This window comes from Staurois parvus, unplaced genomic scaffold, assembly GCF_062004578.1.
Source record: "Staurois parvus isolate SC_StPar_1 unplaced genomic scaffold, SC_StPar_1.0 ptg001087l, whole genome shotgun sequence".
Taxonomy (NCBI): domain Eukaryota; kingdom Metazoa; phylum Chordata; class Amphibia; order Anura; family Ranidae; genus Staurois; species Staurois parvus.
The window spans coordinates 1,249,939-1,268,908 of record NW_028318883.1 but is presented as its reverse complement, the minus strand read 5'-3'; the positions used below and the strand labels follow the sequence as shown (position 1 = coordinate 1,268,908).

Genomic DNA, 18,970 nt, shown 5'->3' with positions numbered 1-18,970 from the left:
ACTCATCATTATAGCCTACACTAGTCAGCAAACTACATGCTGGACTAAAATGTACTGTATACAGTCCTCATGTTACCAGCACTGTTCTTTGGATACGCCATGCAATATACCACTTAGGAAGAGACTTCGGACTTCAGGAAAGGTAATAACATAAAAACAGTTTTTGTAAAGCAGCTTCTCACATGGAAACAGAATATTTTGCTTACACCTTTTGAAGCAGGACTTGGCTAATTGCCCCATGCTGGGACTGCTTCTATCTCAAGTATCATCCACTTTGGTTAGCATAGAGATGTTCAAATGTGATCTTTGTGATATGATTACAGCGGCAGTAATGTTTACTATTAATCCCCAATGTACTAGCTTAGGATGGTCAAAATTTAAAATGATATATTCAGTTCCACGTTGTGTGTTAGTTATTTCTAGCCTACTCCTATTAATGTGAATGATCCTGAAGTTTGTAAACATACTTTGTGAAAATCCCCACACATTTACTTCCTTGAAACCTGTGACACATTTTTACTAAGCATTGTGAGTTTACACTGCGGAGTCACGGAATTCACAGAGCCTGCCTTCCAATGTACAGAGATGCGGAGAGGAGGTGTTTCAGGAGATGGAGTTAGTACAGGAATCACAGCATGCAGGTAGCAAAGTACCATAGGATATGCAATCCTTAGAGAGATAAGAACTGCAGAGCATGCATGGAATCCAGGCAGTTGATGACAGATATGGCCAACAGGTAGGCAGCAGTCACAACATGTAAAGAGATTTTACAAATAAACGTATTGTATTGTCATAAATAACTATCATTTGTATTGTTATTACAATGCTGATGTTATAAAATGAATTAATTTGTATGCTGTGACTACAAATTTCCTTTAAAGTGCATGTTACCCTAAATATTTATTTTTTTCAAAGTGTGTGTGTTCACATATGTGTATTTTATAAATCATAGACTCTATCATTTTCATGTACTTCTTCCATCTGAAATACTTGGATGAACCTGTCAGTCGGCTTTCTTTCTTGTTCTAAAATGATCACACAAAGCACAGAAGATGATCTGTTTTCATCCTTTGGCTGGCATTTCAGAGATAACGGACACTGTGCAGACGCACAGCATGCCTGTATCGGATAGGCCTGTATCGGATAGTTTGTTCACCCACCACACCCCCGACCAATCACAGCCTGTCTCTTGAACAAAGTCCCTGTTCAAGCATATTTGCATCTTGCCTCAGGCTGAACAGGATAGAGAATACAGGTATGCTTTGTGTCTGCAGAGTGTCCTGTAACCCCGCTCCTCCGTATCAGGAGATGCATGGTCACATGACAGAACTTTTTAACCTTGTGAAGATGTTAAGAATGATCATTTCTGACACTAAGCAAAAGCAGATATGATGCCTGCATAGTTATACTTTAACTGTAGTAGTAAGGGTCTATAACATTGTATGTTCACAACTACTTAAACACCGCTTGGTGATTTGTACCTACAGGTAACCTAATAAAGCTTACTTGTAGGTACAAGGAAAATGTGCAATGTTTAGGAGATATTCACTATTTCTTCAGCCAGTGCTGTCGCCTGCACATGCGCACTGAATGGACGGCATACTATGTATGTTGTCCATTCAGAGCGTTTTGCCACGAATGTGGCTCCTGTGCGCATGCGAGGGAGTTACGTCATTGCAGTTCGGCCATTCAAAGAGCCGGAGCCTGCAAACCCAGAAGAAAGACCGGGTAAAGATGGAAACCCTGTCAGCAGTGACAGTGCGCCCCTGGAGGTCTTCATATTAAGGTATGTATTTCATAATGTGCTAGTATGTGATGCATACTAGCACATTATGCCATTAACTTGCAGAGGGGAAGATTTATTTTTTCTTCAGTCTTTACTACTGCTTTAAGTACTGGTTATAAGTGAAGAAGCTGAAAATGCATTTAAGCAGCTGGGGGTGTACCTCTTCATGTGCCTTGATTTTTTACGCGCTCCAATCCTGCTTGATCTCTTGGCTGATTGTTGGAACTTGTTTGCTTCCAGTTGTTTTATTCCATCTGAATAGTCCTGTAAGGATGTATAACAAGATATATTAAGGTACGGAGTTGAGTTTTAATATCACTACTTCATGTAATAATGCTCACCTCTCTTCCTGTACCATTGCCCCCGGGTCACACCGATCCCGACTTTGAAATCGTGTGAAGTCGTACGATTTCAAAGTCGGATGACATACCGATTTGAGATGTGATTTTCAAGACATCTGTAACAGATGTCTATGCAAATTGCACCAAAAGTAGTGCATGCACTACTTTAGAAATCGATATGGTTCGGACCAAGTCAGGACCGCACCGATATTACTGCTGTAATTGCGGACAATAGGGTGCAACTTGCCATGCGATTTGGAAGTCGTATGGCATGCAAATCACATGCCAAGTCACACCTAGTGTGACTGGGGACTTAAAGCTGAACTATAGGCAAACCTATAAAAATAAAAAATACATATAAAGTCGCTTTCCAAAGAATTTGCATTCCTATACATTCAGTGCTAAGACTTACACAGCTCTGCAACTGTGCAGCCAAGGAAAGCGCCTTTCTTTGTTATAGCTTAGGAGTAGAGTGGTCCCATCTTCCTGCCTCCAGCCTGAAGAAGCAGCTGCCAGACTGATAAGGTCAACCGTCTGCTCACTCTGCTTTATCAACCTGTGAGCTTGTTTCATGACAACACATTTACACATAGCACACCTAAACAGGCTCCTAGTCCTGCCCCTTCCTCTCCCTCTCTGGGTGTTGCTGTACAACAGCCAAATTCAATTATAAAACATGTAGTTAGGGTTCCACCTATACCATTTTTTAAATTGGCGAGTACGAGTACCGATACTTGTGCTCAAGTACTCGCCGATACCGATACCTTTGCTGTGCAACTTGAGCCCATCCAAAATGAATTGGTGCCGATACTAAGCATTTATATTGGCTAAACTTGCACCACAAATGTATCGATTTCAGGTATCAGAGCATTTGCGAGTACTTGTGCAAATGCTTAGTATTGGCACCAATACCGGTATCAGTGCAGCTCTACACGTAATGATTTATCAATAATACACAGCAGCAGTCGTTTGCATCTTTTATATCTACCAGCTTTAAGATTTGTCCCTGTACTATCAGAATCGTTCTCTCCATATACAGTATGTATGTTACCAAGGTAGCTGTAGGGAGCTGAGGCTGTAGAAGAGTTTAATATCACTTGATTTTCTGAAGTGCTGATTAACAGATAAGCATGTCACACCACCTTCTCCATCACGTCACATCCTAATACTGCTATGGTAATATATGTTGCACAGGAAAAAGACACACGGCCTATGGCCTCTATACGGAATTTTTATTGTCACAGTGAGGTACTGAGATGCTGAACAACATTTGAGTGCATCAAACCTAACTCTGCAACCCCCTGTTGTTGTTCTGCCATGATAGTAAATTAAAGACCTGTCATAAATCTGGGCAATTAAAACTGAGCAAAAAATGCATAAGCAGAAGTCACCTTCGATGAGATCCATATGTCAAAGCCATCGATTGCTCTAGAGAGGCATTAGAAGTTATGTGCACAGCTCAACTTTTCCTGTAATATTCTAGATTGGCACTATCTCAGAAGCCTCCCTTGTGGTTCTTTAATGTGAAGGAAGTCTAACTGATCAATGGGGTAGCCTGGGGGGGAACAGAGCGAAGAGTTACATCAAATATTAACTATTTAGCTTTCGGGAGCTATTGATTGTTTTGACATGTAGTTTTTACTGAAGGTAATGACTGCTTATGTAGTGTAACCTTAGTATTGCTGTATTGTAGAAAAATGGCAGGTAGGTTGACTCAATTTTCTGGAGTGACTTTTATAAACGGTGCTGTAAAAAACACACACAGATGACATGCAAAATACACAGAGCCAATCAAAATGGCTCTGTGACTTGTAATCTCTGTGATAGATAATCACATTGATTACAAATGTAAACACTGGCCATGTTTCTATTTGAGAGCTCACCACTTCCTCTCATGATGGAGGAAAGGTAAGAAGTAGAGGAAGGATTGAAGGAAAGGATCACAGGAAGGGAGGTGGGTATCAGCTGTTTTTTAATTGCACTACATATCCTCATTCTTCAAAAATCATCCATACACAGCTACTACCTAAAGAGATTGTAAACCTCAGACATGAAATACATACAAAGCATATCCCTATATAGTGTGTACTTGTCTCAATCCAGAGTATTAAGTGTCATTTCTGTCTGCAGCTTTGTTCCTCTGCTATCAGCATGGATCATGTCTGAGAAGTTTTTCTGACACCCAGAGAAAAATGGTGACAGGCAAGGGACCTCCAGCAGATTGATAGCCTCAGCTCTGTTCCTGGGTGCTGTGTGGAGAGAGGTGACTCTTCCCTCCAATCAGCTCTCAGAGCTCTCCTCACTAAGCTCGGCAGTTTGTCATTTCAGCTCTATGTCCACTTTTTTCTGACAACTCAAACAAACTTTATAAATTCAGCACTTTGAACAGATGTAGAGAAGAGAAGACTGCAGATAGATAGATTCAACTTTTGTAGCAGGATTTGTTTAATCTCTGTGTTTCACCTGAGGCCAGTCACTTCACTGGGTATATGTAAGGTTTTACAACCACTTTAATGGCCATGTAATCTTTTTTCCATAAAATAATTTCCTACTGTATTTTTCTGTCTCCTTGTATTTGCTTCCACAAGTTACCAAACCTCTCCTTTCCTCCCCACTTCCTTTTGTTTGAAACAAACAATACATGTTAGTTGTGGTCACTGCTCTATACACACTACAAATCCCACAGGCGTCTCATGAGCTAGCAAGTGAGGCTACATTCCTACTTACAGTGGGACCATGGAGAACAAACATAGCAACCTCCTAACAGAAAAATAAATTACAGCAGCAAAAAAAAAAGAATTTGGAGATTTGAAGGAGGTTGAGAGCAATAGAAAGTACTTTGTGGAGTTAAGAATACAATGTTAAATAGTTTTTTCTTTTAAACCCGACTTTAGTGTCACTTTAGCTAATATGATTGCAAAATAATTTTAAAACCCTTTTTCAACTATTTATAGTACTGAAAACTGAAAATGTACCTGGTATTGAAGGGGTACATACAGAGTAGTATTCAAGTTAAGTACCATTTCTGGGCTTGCAACACAGCTACATACAGTAAAAGGGTTAATCATTTTCCCTCACTTTATTTTGATCTTTTCCAGTAGAAGAAGAACTGTTAGCTGCTATTTAGCTGCTATTTAACCATTAGCTGGTCTAGTTAGCTGATCTGAAGAAATTACACATTTACCTTGACAAGATCATATTTTTATCTTGACAAGGTACCAGAAACAGTTGAGTGGGTATTGTTTAAACTCAACTGAAAAGCATGTATAATTGGATTTAAAAACGATTCAAGGGGAACCCCAAAGGATTATATTATCTTGCAACTCATGGTTATTGACACCTGACATTAGGAGACACAAGAGAAATATGTTGAAACATTGATAAAGAAATGGAACTGAAAACTTGTATGCTCAAATTAGAATCTTTTCAAGATCCTAATTTTTAAACTGTTGCTATTAGTTTAGGTAGGATTCATTAACACTAATATCATATTATATTATATGATATTTTAGTCACCTTGACTGATATTTCATGAGTTTCCTGTTAGGTTTCCAATATTCCTGATATACTAAAGTAAAAAATCTTTAAAATTTCCCAGCCACACATAGTGAAAGTAATAATTCTGTAGGTTGAACCAATATTTAAGACGCTATTGTTCAAGCCATACGTGAAACAACTTCATCTAGGCAGAAGAGATACCTTTTGCTTGTATGTATATACTGCCTCAGAATGTAAGATAATAACTGCCTGTAATATCCCACAAAGCTTTATTTATCAAAGTGAGGGGCACAATGGTCTAAAAAGTCTATGGATCCCTTAAAAACAGACTCTTCCTTCCATATACGTATACTGGAAAAATTAAAGAAAAAAATCTAGTTGGTTGCCATGGTCAGTGCAGGCTGGTTATGACCGGGATAAATTAGTCAAACTGTAATCAGCAATAATATTTAGACTTTAACATGAAAAGACAATTTTTATTTCAGACAGTTTGATAAATGAAGCCCGTTATTCTTGTGCTTGCAGAGGCTTCAGGTGAACAATGCAGCACTAAAACAGCAAACAGAAGCTCCCAATGAGTGAATGATGAAGTCTTATGATTTGATGGGGAGGCAGTGCTTCAAAATGCATCAGAGGTAAGAGGCAGAAGCAAGGGTATAGCTGTTAAATTGATATAAAAATAAGACAGCTAGATCTATGATCTTTCCTCCAAGGATAGCCCAAAAAGTGAGATATTGTTAGCACAATTACTGCTTCTGTTGTTTACTCTGTGTTTGCAAGTATAAGTTGGGTAATTTTAATAATACATAAGAATTTGGGTACTTAATGCTTCTATATTTTAGTGTTCTGAGGACATCTCTTAAGAAGTAGCAAGGCAGTAATTTGACTTATATAATAAAGCCTTGACTGTGTTTTAAGTAGCTGATATAAATCAAGAAGCTGTATAATTATTTCACTACTCAAATTCACTTTTATCAGTTGTGTTTTCAAATGAGGATAAAAAATGTATTGAGGGCTTAATAAAATAAATACCTTTTGTTTTAGTGACTTCCAAAGAATGGAGGTTGTCAGAAGTTGCTCAGCAGATGATGCCTGGCACTTGTCAACACTTCTAGAATGAGGATTTGGAGCCTGAACTGGATTCCTGTCCTTTATGGAATTATAATTCAGAGAAGCATAAACTGAAAATGACTTCTCCTTTTGTTCTATTGGAAAGGGAAGACATTTGTCCAACCAACACCAAGTCGACTTAGGTTCAGTGTTTAAGGTTGAGAAGGTGACCTTGGTGACTCTCACGTTACAGATCCCTGAGTTCCAACATAGATGTGCTGGGTTATATGGAGAGCTTTTCTGCTCTTGAGGTAATATAGACTTAACGGGGGTACTGTAGGCAAGTCCAGCTTGAAGATTATTGGTACTCTCCAGCCTTGTATCCTGAGAGGACTTCGCTATTGTTTTGACCATTTTGTACTCATGCCTAACATTATCAAATTGCTCAGAAGGTGTTTGTGATGTTGTTTCAGGTATCGAACCTTTATATATTATAGCATTGCTTTCTGTGTTCTCTTGCGTGACACTGTCTTTGCAATTGAGATTGGAAGCAATACATTCTTTATAAGCAGAATTTTCCAATTCAGTTAAAATTCCAAGTTCTTGAATTTTGTTTTCTGCGGTCAGATGTGTGTCATCTAAATTAATTTTTTGCTCTGTCCTTCCTTTAGAATTTAGAATGACATTTTCAGTTACCTGGATGGATATTGTAGCAGCATCAGTGGATACACAATCTGTGTTTAAATTTATTTTGCTAAAGGGGACAATTACAGAATCATGTTTTTGTATCAGCTTCCCTTGATTACCTGTGTTGACTTGGTATGATGATTTTAAGTCTGAGCATTTGGAAAGACTAAATAAATCTGTTTCTCCACAAATCTGATCTTGATCTGTTTGCAAGCCACTAGATGCTTCAACAGAAGGACCAATATAATGAAATTTTATAAGATACCTTGGGGAAAATGAAAGTTCATTTTGTGTTGATGTTAATTGAGCAGATGATGGTGAAGAATGTATTGAGAATGATTCTGTTCCATTATCAAAATCTTTACTGAGAGTTGGAAGGGATCTGTCATTAAAAATGCAATAAGGTTTTGGATCACACCTGTTAACTCTGTCTAAGGACTTTCTTGCAGAGATATCAGTGTCTCTTCTGGAATTCAAACTCTGGTCAGCATCATTACTTAACGGTAACTCCTTAAAAGTCTTACTTTCAGGAAAACATTTGACCTGACCACTTTCATTACTCATGGAATGTTCCAAAGTATTTTCAAGAGATTCACCTTTCTTCTTTGCAACCTTAATTTTTTTTCTTTCTGAAGGTGACTGCTCATGATTTCCTAAACTTCCGATAAAATTTTCAGAGATGTTTTTATGTATATTCGAAATAACGGATAGCTTTTCAGATACCATACTGCTTATATTGTCAGAATTGACAACAGGTTGATTTGCCTGACCTAGCAGATGAAATTGTGGACAGTCAGCTTGTACATCAAAGGCATGATCAGGATTGTGGCTTTTCAGTTTATACCCTTTGCCATCAATGGGGGCGTCATTTCCACTCCCTGACCTTAAAATAGTTTTGCTTTCCTGGCTCACATCCAAAACCTTCTGGATATTCTCCAAGGGTAAGGTTGCTTCTCTTGCCTTACTGATAACAGATATTGTCTTGAACAAACATTTCTTAGAAGAGGTAGATGTAAGGGTTGAATTTGAACTTGGTGGTATAACCAAAGGTGGTGATGAAAGGCTTTCTACTGGCTTGGCCATCGCAGTTTGCATAATAGTTTCACTTCTGACTTCGCATTTTGAGTCTTGAACTTCTTGTATTGCCTTTTTGGTATCCTCAGTCTTCTTTATTTTTTGGTAAAACTTTTTGAATGTTTCATCCCCATACATCTGCCACTTTTCATGGGAAAACATATTTACTTTTTTCTGGCCTGCTTTTCTATTGGCTGCTTTAGATTTTGGGGTGAGTTGATCCCCTTCAAGCTTTTTCACTTCCTTTTTTTCTTCAGAATTATGACTTTCAGAGACATTGCTTGTTTGCACCTCATCTACAGCAGCCTGCCTCACAAGACCTCGAGGGTGACTGCTTGAAAAGTCCACAGTACAAGCTGTAGCTGTATTAGAAAGTAGTAAATTGGCAAAGGTGACATTTAAAGGCTGTTTTCCTTGGATGTGTGCTTTAGCATTACGTACAGGAAATCTGTCTTGAGCTCTGCCATTTTCCACAAATGGTAAAGAGTTACTACGTGCCAGAATTACATTGTCAATAGATGAAGATATTTGAGTAGGCACAGAATGGAAAAACATAGGCTTATTCTTTTCTGATGGGGTCATCTTAGAGCTGACTGAACAAAGTGAAACTTTCTTTCTGTTTACATCTAGGGATTTGATGTCAAAATGGAAAGAGTCCTTGAAGGTATATGGCATCGGGAGATCAATGCTGCCTTGCTTTGACAAAGCAGTTTTTCTAGGCCGAACATTGTCTAGGTGCGTATTATCAACCACAGCCTTATTTTGGGAGATCAACATAGATATATGTTCTTCTAGGTTTTTCTTGGATGATGTTGTTTTATCTTCACAGTCCAGAGTAGTATTGAGTATGGGTTCGGACTCAAAGCTACACTCACTAAGGCTGTGCAGGGGACTGCTAGAGAACATTTGCAAATCTGCACTGTCTGAGTGGGACAAATAACCAGAGTCTGTGCTTTCACATTTTTTTAGCTTCCTCTGAGATGAAGAGTCTAACAGCTTATCAATACAAGTTTCATTCTGCTTTTGTAATTGAGAATGTCTATTTGTTGTTGTAGATCTTTGATCCTTCAGGGATCTTCTTTGATTCAGTACAGATGTTGAGTCTTTTGTTGGTGATGCACAAACGGGTTCACCAACTACCTGTTCGTGGTTTTTGACAGGTGATAAAATGTCTTTGTTCACTAAAAATGGTAAACTGGTATTTTCACGGGCAAGGGTTCTACTGTCAAAACTATTAATATCATCGCACTGGTCTTTGTCTATGCAAATATCACTAATTGCCTTACTGATATCCAAGCAGTGTCTTTCTCCAGCTTGTCCTGTATTTTGGTCTTCCTGACATCCAGCACAGTCAGAATCAAAGCTCTGCTTGACATTATTGACATGAGTCTGTGTCCTTCGATGTTTGTAAAGATTGCTCTGGGTTTTAAATGATATGCCACAAATGGTGCAAGGGAAAGGTCTTTCTCCCGTATGTGAACGAATATGTTTCTCTAAAACACTTGGCTTTAGGCAGTCTCGGCCACAATGGGCACATATGTGTTTCCCAATGTTTTTTGCTTTAGCTGGGCTACTGCCAAGGATGGTAGAAGAGACGTTTTGAGACAATACTGTTAAGGGATTCACAATGTTTAGGGTGAGAGTCTGTGTGGGAGATTTTTGAAGAATGGTTGGAGGCTGTGGTGCTAACACAAGAGACAAACTTCCATTGTCAATGGCAAAGCTTGTGCCTGTGGATGTCAGCTGCAATGGTAAATTCTGGCTTTCTTGTTGGGTAATGTGGTATACAGGTACACCAACACCTTTAATAAGTACAGCCTGTCCTGATGTTCTGTCATTTACTGTTGATGCTTTCACTGTGTGGAAGCCAGAAATTGTAGTAGTGCATGTGGGCCATACCACACTGGATGACAAACTTGAAACATTAGATGCATCCATGTCAAAAAATTCAGAGTCTGTACCTGTAAAGACAACAACAGAGAACATAAGCATGTTATCTTGCACTGGTGTGAGTTATCTGGTGCTGAAAGTTCCTTAATTAGTCAGTTTCATCTTTCCTTAACAGCCTAATTTATTCAAAGTAAGAAGTGTTTAGTGTTCCCCTCAGTGAATACTGAGGACCGAGCAATCAGCAGTTCTCAGAAGCGGAAGAGAACAGATGCAGCTGGGATAAATGCTGCATCCGCTTAGGTGAGTAGAATTTATTTGTTGCTAATCCAAAACGTCTCTTTTAAACTGTAACTTAAGGCACAGAACATGTTTCATGACATGATAATAAGTTGAAAGTTTCATGACATAATAATAAGTTAAACCAGCAAGGAGATGCTATCAAAAAATTAGTGATACCTTTTTTTTTAATTGTAGGTGTTCTTTATACCATGTTGTTTTGATGTGTTCTCAAACTTAAAACAAACTGCTGCCATCAGGGAAGGTATGCTCTTGGGGTACTGCCTTAGGATGCAATAAACCCGCTCAAACTACATATCCCTCTGCACCCTGTTGAACAGACTTCAGTATCTTGCTTATAATGATATCTCAGCATAGTTGGGCAAATGTGAACACTGTGGCCAGCTTGCTTCATATCAGTGTACCACTATTGCCAGATTAAAAGTTCTAAGAAATATACTTGGACCTGAGGTAACAATTAAAAGGTCATTTTTGTCTTCATGTTCTAACAAATTTACCCACAAGCCAAATGTAGGCTGCTATCTACTTTTGAGACAGAGCTTCCATCTTCATTAATGTGGAATTTTGCTAGCGCTTAATAAACGTATGATTTTTCAGGCTAACCGGTTATTTGGTGAAATAGAATCTATACATAAATGCTGTTCTTTCAACATGATAATACAGAAGAAATTAAACAAGAACACTCCAAAGACAGGCTAGTAGGCAATTGGCTCCTCTCTAAATCATCCCTAGTATGTGTATGTATGTGAGTTAGGGATATTAGATTGAAAGCTCCTTGAGGGTAGGGACCGATGTTAATGTATAATACATATATTTAAAGGGCTGCTTAAATTGTCGGCACTATATAAATACCTCTAATAAATCAATAAAGTTCCTCAGCACTTATCCCTGCTAGTCAGCAAAATAGTCCATAATGCTTCCAGCATTATGACAAAAACAGAGATCTTAGTTGTTCAATGCATGCAAACATATGTGGAAGACATACATAAGATGTGTCCCTAGATGTGTGGTCCTACTCAAATCTGTAACAATTCCAACACTAGAACATATATGGCAATAATTAAGGTATAAGCAGAGCTTACTTAGCGTTTTCCCCATGTTGAAAATACTGTGATACATGAAAATGCAGACCCTCCAAGAGAGTTGAACAGCTCTCATGTGTATACTAAATACAACAAAATTGAAAGATGGAAAGCAGGGAAAGGAAAAATTGATGAGCTGACTGTTTTTGTATCTTATTGTCAAGGAAATTATGCTTTTGTTTGGTGGATGCTAACAGGTTACAATATCTACCAACGTGTGTGAAACTCAGACAGCAAGAGTTCTGTACTTAGGTTTCCAGATCCAAGACACTTCCTGCGACCCCCTACAATATCTCTGTTGGATCTCATTTTTAATATAACGGATTATAAAGAAGAAGGAGTCAGGGTTTATGCTGGGAGGATTCAAAGCCAGGAACAACAGTGTAAAGATCTCTCCTATTGAGTCCTCAAGATGTAAAGAATCTGATTAATGACACAGTTAATTAATATTTGGAAATACACTGAAATATAACTTTTGAGTTGAATGACCCCTTTAAAGTTGCATATGACTGTCTGATCTGATAGAAGCTAGGTGATATTAAAAATCACAGCAGGTTAAATACCCAGGTGTTCTCTGTGCTATTTTCTCAAAATATTATCTTACTCATGGCCATTCAATTACAACTCCTTTAATTATAAGATGCAATAACTGCTCACTGTGAGTTTAATATTTGGTTTCTCACTTACTCATCTTAAGAGAATAGTTGATGTTTTGACTCTATATCTTGCTGTACTATTGGCTTGTAATTTGTTCTCCTTGGCATGAATGCACCAAGTTATCCATACTTATTTTCTGGAACACAGTTTGTTTTATCTCTCCAGTTCAGAAACTGTTCCCAATATCACATTCTGCAGTTCAGTAAGTTACTTACTTACAGATAAGGTTTTGATGGTATTACTTATATCATATGTGAAATATGCCACAGAATCAACAGGGAAACTTCCTTTGGCTTAGTATTACAAAGTCAAACAAAGAGTTGTGTTCAAGATCTCTTAAAATCATAGTATTTTAGATTGTCTTCAGTATCAAGGGTTCCCAGCGTTAAAGTGAACCTTACCTGACCTAAAACATTCTAATAACTTTAGATCTCTGCACATCAACTCAACCCCAACACCCTAAAAGAGATAGCCAGCTCCCAATAACTGAGGAGCCCCAAGATGGGGACAAAGGAGCTGGGCTATAACACCTTAACAATAAATCACAGGAGGACAATGCTGGATCTGCTGGACAGGTGTATAAGTGAACTGAAGACAAATCATAATAACAGGTAAGGCGGGGTTAAAAAGAAAACATGTATTATTTATTTATTTATTTATTACAGATACTTATATAGCGCCGTCAATTTACGCAGCGCTTTATATATATATTGTGCATTCACATCAGTCCCTAACCCTCAAGGGGTGTACAATCTAAGGTCCCTAACTTACATTCATACATACACATACTAGGGCTCATTTAGACAGGATCTAATTAACCTACCAACATGTCTTTGGAGTGTGGGAGGAAACCCACGCAGGCACAGGGAGAACATGCAAACTCCAGGCAGGTGGTGCCGTGGTTGGGATTCGAACCAACGACTCTAGTATTGCCAGGCGGAAGTGCTAACCATTTAGCCACTGTGCTGCCCTACGTAGGCTCAAGTTAAGACGTAATGAACACAAATGTTTACCTTCAAATCAATTGTGGTGGAGCCCACTTAGATCCTAGGTGCAAGCTGAAGGGGCCTAAACTTTTGCCCAAGTTTAGATTAAGCCCCCCTTCCTCACCAAAGTTCTGACAATTGACAACTGAATTACAGGGAGCAGACCTAAGTGCCAGGGGTGGGCAAGGTTTTTTAACAGAGAGAGTTTACTAATATGCAAATACAGTACAAATGCAGTACAATAATGTGACTAACAGTGAACAACAACCAATGAACAAACAATCCATACAGAGTGCTTGATGGGTATTACAAAAGAAAGGCACATTGGCAAGAGATATTCAAGGCAGAAGAGTACAAGGATTACATATGCACAAAATCACAGTATGATCCGGAGACAATAGAAAGGATATCAACCTTCCCCCAAGTCACCAATCCAGGAGCCACAGCAAAAATAGAAGTAAGCAGGAGGTGTGGGAAGAAAGAAGGAGAATAAGGGAAGGGGGGGGGGTGAGTGATGAAGGGCAAGATTTAATCTTAGGCCAGTTATAGATCAGGGCAGCTGCCATTTGTTTGTACTGTAGGTTTAATCTGAGCTTGTGGAGAAACCAATGTAAAGTCTGGGCATAGGATCCAAGGTGGTTCTGCAGGAAAACAGGGATCAGACTTAAAGGCACTATAAGGTGCCAGCACTTTAGTACTGTTGTTCCCTCAAAACAATTTTGTTTAAAATCAGATACTTTTTATTGATTTAGAACTTTAGATCTCAACATAGTACAACTGGTTAAAGAACCAGTCACGGCATTGTTGCATAGACGTTAAGTAGCAGTTTGTAGAATGCATAGGAGTTTATTTACTAAAACTGGAGAGTGCAAAATCTGGTGCAACTCTGAATAGAAACCAATCAGCTTCCAGATTTTAATGCTAAAGAATGAATGAACAAGTTGAAGTTAGAAGCTGATTGGCTACAATGCACAGCTGCACCAGATTCTGAGTGTGCCAGTTTTAGTAAATCAACCCCATAGTATTGAATATGTAATCACTATCATGTACATATGATTTTCATCAACAAAGGCATCCTGTAAGTAAACAATAAACACAATAAAAAAAAAACCGAACAAGTAAACCCAAAGTGTCCTTCTGTGTATGGTGTGTCACCACTATACAGTCACCAGTACGCCAGCCCTCAGGAACCCCCAATAAATAAATAATTATCTAATTGAGAACATGACAGTAAATTCCCCTCTAAGTTAATAATCCGTGTAAGATAAGAGAAATCAGGGCTAACCCCAGGGTTGGCCAACCACATATTCCAAATTTTTCGAATTTGACTTGGCAGTTGTGGTGTTGATTAACCAACTTTTCCTGTGTCAAGGTATGGTTAATTTGTGTTTTTATTCCTCAGGGTTGGTCAATGAGCCATTTTTGAGCTGTTAGTATATGGACGTGGACTAATGTCCTACTAATAGGGATACATATGTTTTTTGCTGGCAGTGTAGTCTCCTCCACCATATTTAACAAGCTAATCTCAGGATCCTCTGCTAAAGTGGTGTTCAAAATGCAATTTATCATAGATAGGACACCTCTCCAATATCTATGGAGCTTGGGGCATCTACACAGCATATGGATGAGATTAGCTGGACCTCCATTGCATTTAGGGCAGAGGGGGTCATCTCTATTCTGTCAGGTGAATAGATGTTTAAAAGTATGCTTTGTCCTATGTAGGATGAACAAATTGTGTTAATTTGTAGGTAGGGGACAAGCAGACTTGGGGAAGTACAGAAAGTGCCGTCTCCCACTGGTCTTCTGAAACAGGGCCTAAGTCTCTAGACCACTGTTCTTTGGTGGGTCTAGTCAGAAATGTTTGGAATTTGGCACGAAGGACAGAATAAAGTTGGGATATGAGTCTTTTTTTTAGAGTTGCCACTGCTCAGCAAAGAAACAACAGAAGACTTTTGGAGTTGCAATGTATGTGTTTGCGTATGGGACTGTATGGCATGTCTCAGTTGGAGGTATTGGAAGAACCTTCTCAAAACATTTTAGGTAATGTCAAGTTCACTGTAATATTAGCCCTGGATTTTGTATTTTGTTTTTGAAGTCTTGATATGAAGTCTTTCTAGAAGAAAAAAATCTACTTTTATACACTTCGCACAGATGTACAAAAGTAATTTGGGAGCAGTGATTTGTTGAAGCTACATAATGTCATTGGAAACCAAAAAAAAAAAAAATACTGTACCAAGATACAGTGTGCAGTAGCTTTATATCTGGATAGGAACGCACCCAAAATAATTCAACTAGCAACTTCCAATGTACACTGCTTTAAAATGTAAATGTCAAAGTGGGCCATCATGAATTTATGTATGAAGCTTTGTGTGATGGTCGCGGCCCTTCCTTCTCACCAACTCGTGACCGCAGGACTAGCCAATCTAAAACCGCGCTTCAACGTGCGTAACAATGCCATGCTCAGCTGCACCCTGCACAAAGATTTTCCAGCTAATGGACCACAATCTATGTACCTGCAGCCTGAGAGCTATTGTTACTGGGTCAGGTTAATTACGCAATTAACCCTTCACACTGCCACCACCGCTTTTTTGTAGAGAAAAGGAGGAAACTCGCTAATATTAGCAATAACACTATGATTAGAGATGAGCGAATCGAACATGACGAAGTGGAATTCGTTCCGAAGATTTGGAAAAATTCGATTCGCGACGAATCCGAAGATTAGCAAACTTCGGATGCACGAATCGAATTTTCCCAAAAATGGCGGCGACATGTGTGGCGACAGGAGAAAATGGACAGAGAAGATGGGGCGGGGATCTCTGGGAAGGCGCGCAGACAAGGCGCGCTGACCCATAATGCATTCATGAGTCATGAATCATGAAATGTGATCGCATTAGCCAATCAGCAGCCAGCCAGCACTGTGTAATGGTGGAGCTATAAATCGCGGCCATCTTAGAATTCTCCATTAGCCTCCGGTCATTCAAGAGAGACAGACCTGTCTGTATTAAGGGACAGAGTTAGGGACACAGAATTGTTACTCAGGGACACAGAATCGTTACTCAGGGACACAGAATCGTTACTCAGGGACACAGAATCGTTACTCAGGGACACAGCTATCAAAGAATCGAAAATTTAAAGTGACATACACCCTTTTTTTTTGGGTGGCTGTCGTGCACAGTTGGTGCTGCAGTTTGCCGATTGTGCAAAATAAACTGACTTTCTGCTTCACAACCACTATTGTACGTTCAAAGAGTTAAATCCATTTACACGCCGGCTGGCGGTAATATTTTTTGGGTGATTAGTGCATTCCAGTGACACAAACGTACAGTTTCCAGCCAACGGCAAGCTGCAATTGACCGATTGTGTACAATAAACTGACTTTCTGCTTCACAACCACTATTGTACGTTCAAAGAGTTAGATCCATTTACACGCCGGGTGGCAGTAATATTTTTTGGGTGATTAGTGCATTCCAGTGACATAAACGTACAGTTTCCAGCCAACGGCAAGCTGCAATTGACCGATTGTGCTAAATAAACTGACTTTCTGCTTCACAACCACTATTGTACGTTCAAAGAGTTAAATCCGGTTTTATTTTTGGGGTGCTTATTGAATTAAAGAGTATGTCAGACAACACGCAGAGGAGTGGCAGAGGAGGCAATGTTTCAGGAGCGAGCAGACGTGGCAGCAGAGGAAGGGGTCGAGGCAGCACTAGTCGCAGCCAGAGGCCAGTGCTCCCGGTGTCATCCAGCGGTCGTGTCTCCACCGACAACCCTGCCGTCATCGATTGGTTGACTCGGTCGTCTTCCTCTTCCCAGGTCACCTCTGACACCTACAGCCAACGGTCGGTGGGTACGTCAGACACAACCGTTAGTTGGCATGGCCCGGGAGCAAGCCCACTGAAATCACGTGTCCTCGACCTGCCCCTGTCCTTTGCTGTTCCCTCACCAAGCGAAGTATCGCATGCTGTGGGCTCAGCCCCACTGTACAGTGAGGAAGAGCTAACAGAGGGCGGTCAGGAACGGGGGGAGACATCCGCCTCTTCAGCAGCCAGGCAAAGAAGTACTGGCGAGGAGAGTGGCTCGGTAGCCGGTCTAGAGACAGGTCTGTCTCCTGACCCACACGCAGCCGAGGGGGCTAGTAGTGACGCGGAGACCCTAATTGATGATGATGAGGCTGATCGCACTTGGCAGCCTCGTCGTCATCAGGCTATTGCTTCCGCATCATCAGGAGAAGAGGGTGCCAGCTTGGCAGCGAGCAAAACAGTCGGTGGGTTGCCCAGGAGGCAGCAGGGTCGCAGCAGTGTCAGTGGAGGCAAACGGCCACGGAGTAGAGCACCAGCTCCACTGCAGCCTACCACCACGGCCAGTAGTGGTGCCGGTGTGCACGGAGGAAGTAGCAGTCAGCCAGTGAGGAGTAGCGGGGGCAAAGTTTCCTACTCGGCGGTGTGGCAATTTTTCGTCACGCCGCCCGAGGAAGTAAACGTAGCCGTATGTCGACTATGTGGCCAGAAAGTCAAGCGTGGCCAGGGGGCCAATGTTGGGACTACAGCGTTGCGTCAGCATATGCAGCGTCGCCATTCGGTGGCCTGGGAAAACCGTGATAAAGATACGGGGTTCTGACTGCCCCAGCCCCCGCTCCATCACCCGCTCCGTTACTTGCTCCGTCACCCGACGTCAATCGCCCTCTATCAGCCAGTCAAGGCTCCAACATCTCTGCTGAGGGGAGTTGTCGCTCGTTGGCATCTTCCGCTCGTTTAGATGCTCCTTCTCCTGCTACTCCTCTTCACGGATTCCGTCAGCAGTCTTTCTTGGAATCCGTTTCCAAGAGACAACAGTTTGCGAGCACGCACCCGACGGTGCAGAAGCTGAACGTCCTCCTGTCCAAGTTGCTGGTGCTGCAGTCCCTCCCTTTCCAAGTGGTGGACTCAGCACCTTTCCGAGAAATGATGGCTTGTGCCGAGCCACGGTGGAGAGTGCCAAGCCGGCATTTCTTCGCCAAAAAGGCAGTGCCAGCCCTGCATTCACATGTAGAAGAGATGGTGGGCCAGTCTTTGAGCATGTCGGTCTCTGCCAAAGTGCACGGCAGCGCCGACGTGTGGAGCTGTAACTACGGTCAGGGACAGTACATGTCATTTACGGCCCACTGGGTGAACGTGGTGCCGGCACAGCCGCACCAGCAACTTGGACAGGTCACGCCGCTTTTGCCTCCACGTTTGCACGTCCTTGGTCCAGCAAAGATGTCCGCCTCTACCACCTCTTCTTCCGCCGTGTCCTTAGCCGCCACCCCCGTGCCAAGTCCCATTACCCGACCGGCATATCACATGTGCAGGGCGCAACGGTGTCACGCTGTGCTGCACCTGGTATGCCTTGGCGAACGTAGTCACACAGGGGAGGAACTTCTGAGTGTAATGAACAGAGAAATCGACAGATGGCTGTCTCCGCGCAAACTGAAAATCGGAACCATGTTGACCGACAACGGAAAGAACATGGTGTCTGCTCTGCGTCAAGGAAGGTTGTGCCATGCGCCATGCATGGCTCACGTGTTCAATCTGGTTGTCAAGCGGTTCCTAAAATCCACCATCCCACTGCAAGACATCCTTAAAATGTCACGTAAACTTTGCATGC

General features: G+C 41.0%; 1 protein-coding gene across 1 annotated transcript in view; it reads right to left on the bottom strand.

Annotated features, from left to right (window-relative positions):
* The window catches only part of ZNF831 (zinc finger protein 831), a 104,151-nt gene that overhangs the window by 45,012 nt on the left and 40,169 nt on the right, over nucleotides 1–18,970 (bottom strand). The window contains exons 2-3 of the mRNA XM_089658650.1: nucleotides 6,658–10,397; nucleotides 1,947–2,050 (exon numbers count right to left, since the gene is read on the bottom strand). Of these exons, the coding sequence (XP_089514776.1) occupies nucleotides 1,947–2,050; nucleotides 6,658–10,374 (3,821 nt within the window). The 5' untranslated portion in view covers nucleotides 10,375–10,397. The remainder of the gene's footprint in view (nucleotides 1–1,946; nucleotides 2,051–6,657; nucleotides 10,398–18,970) is intronic.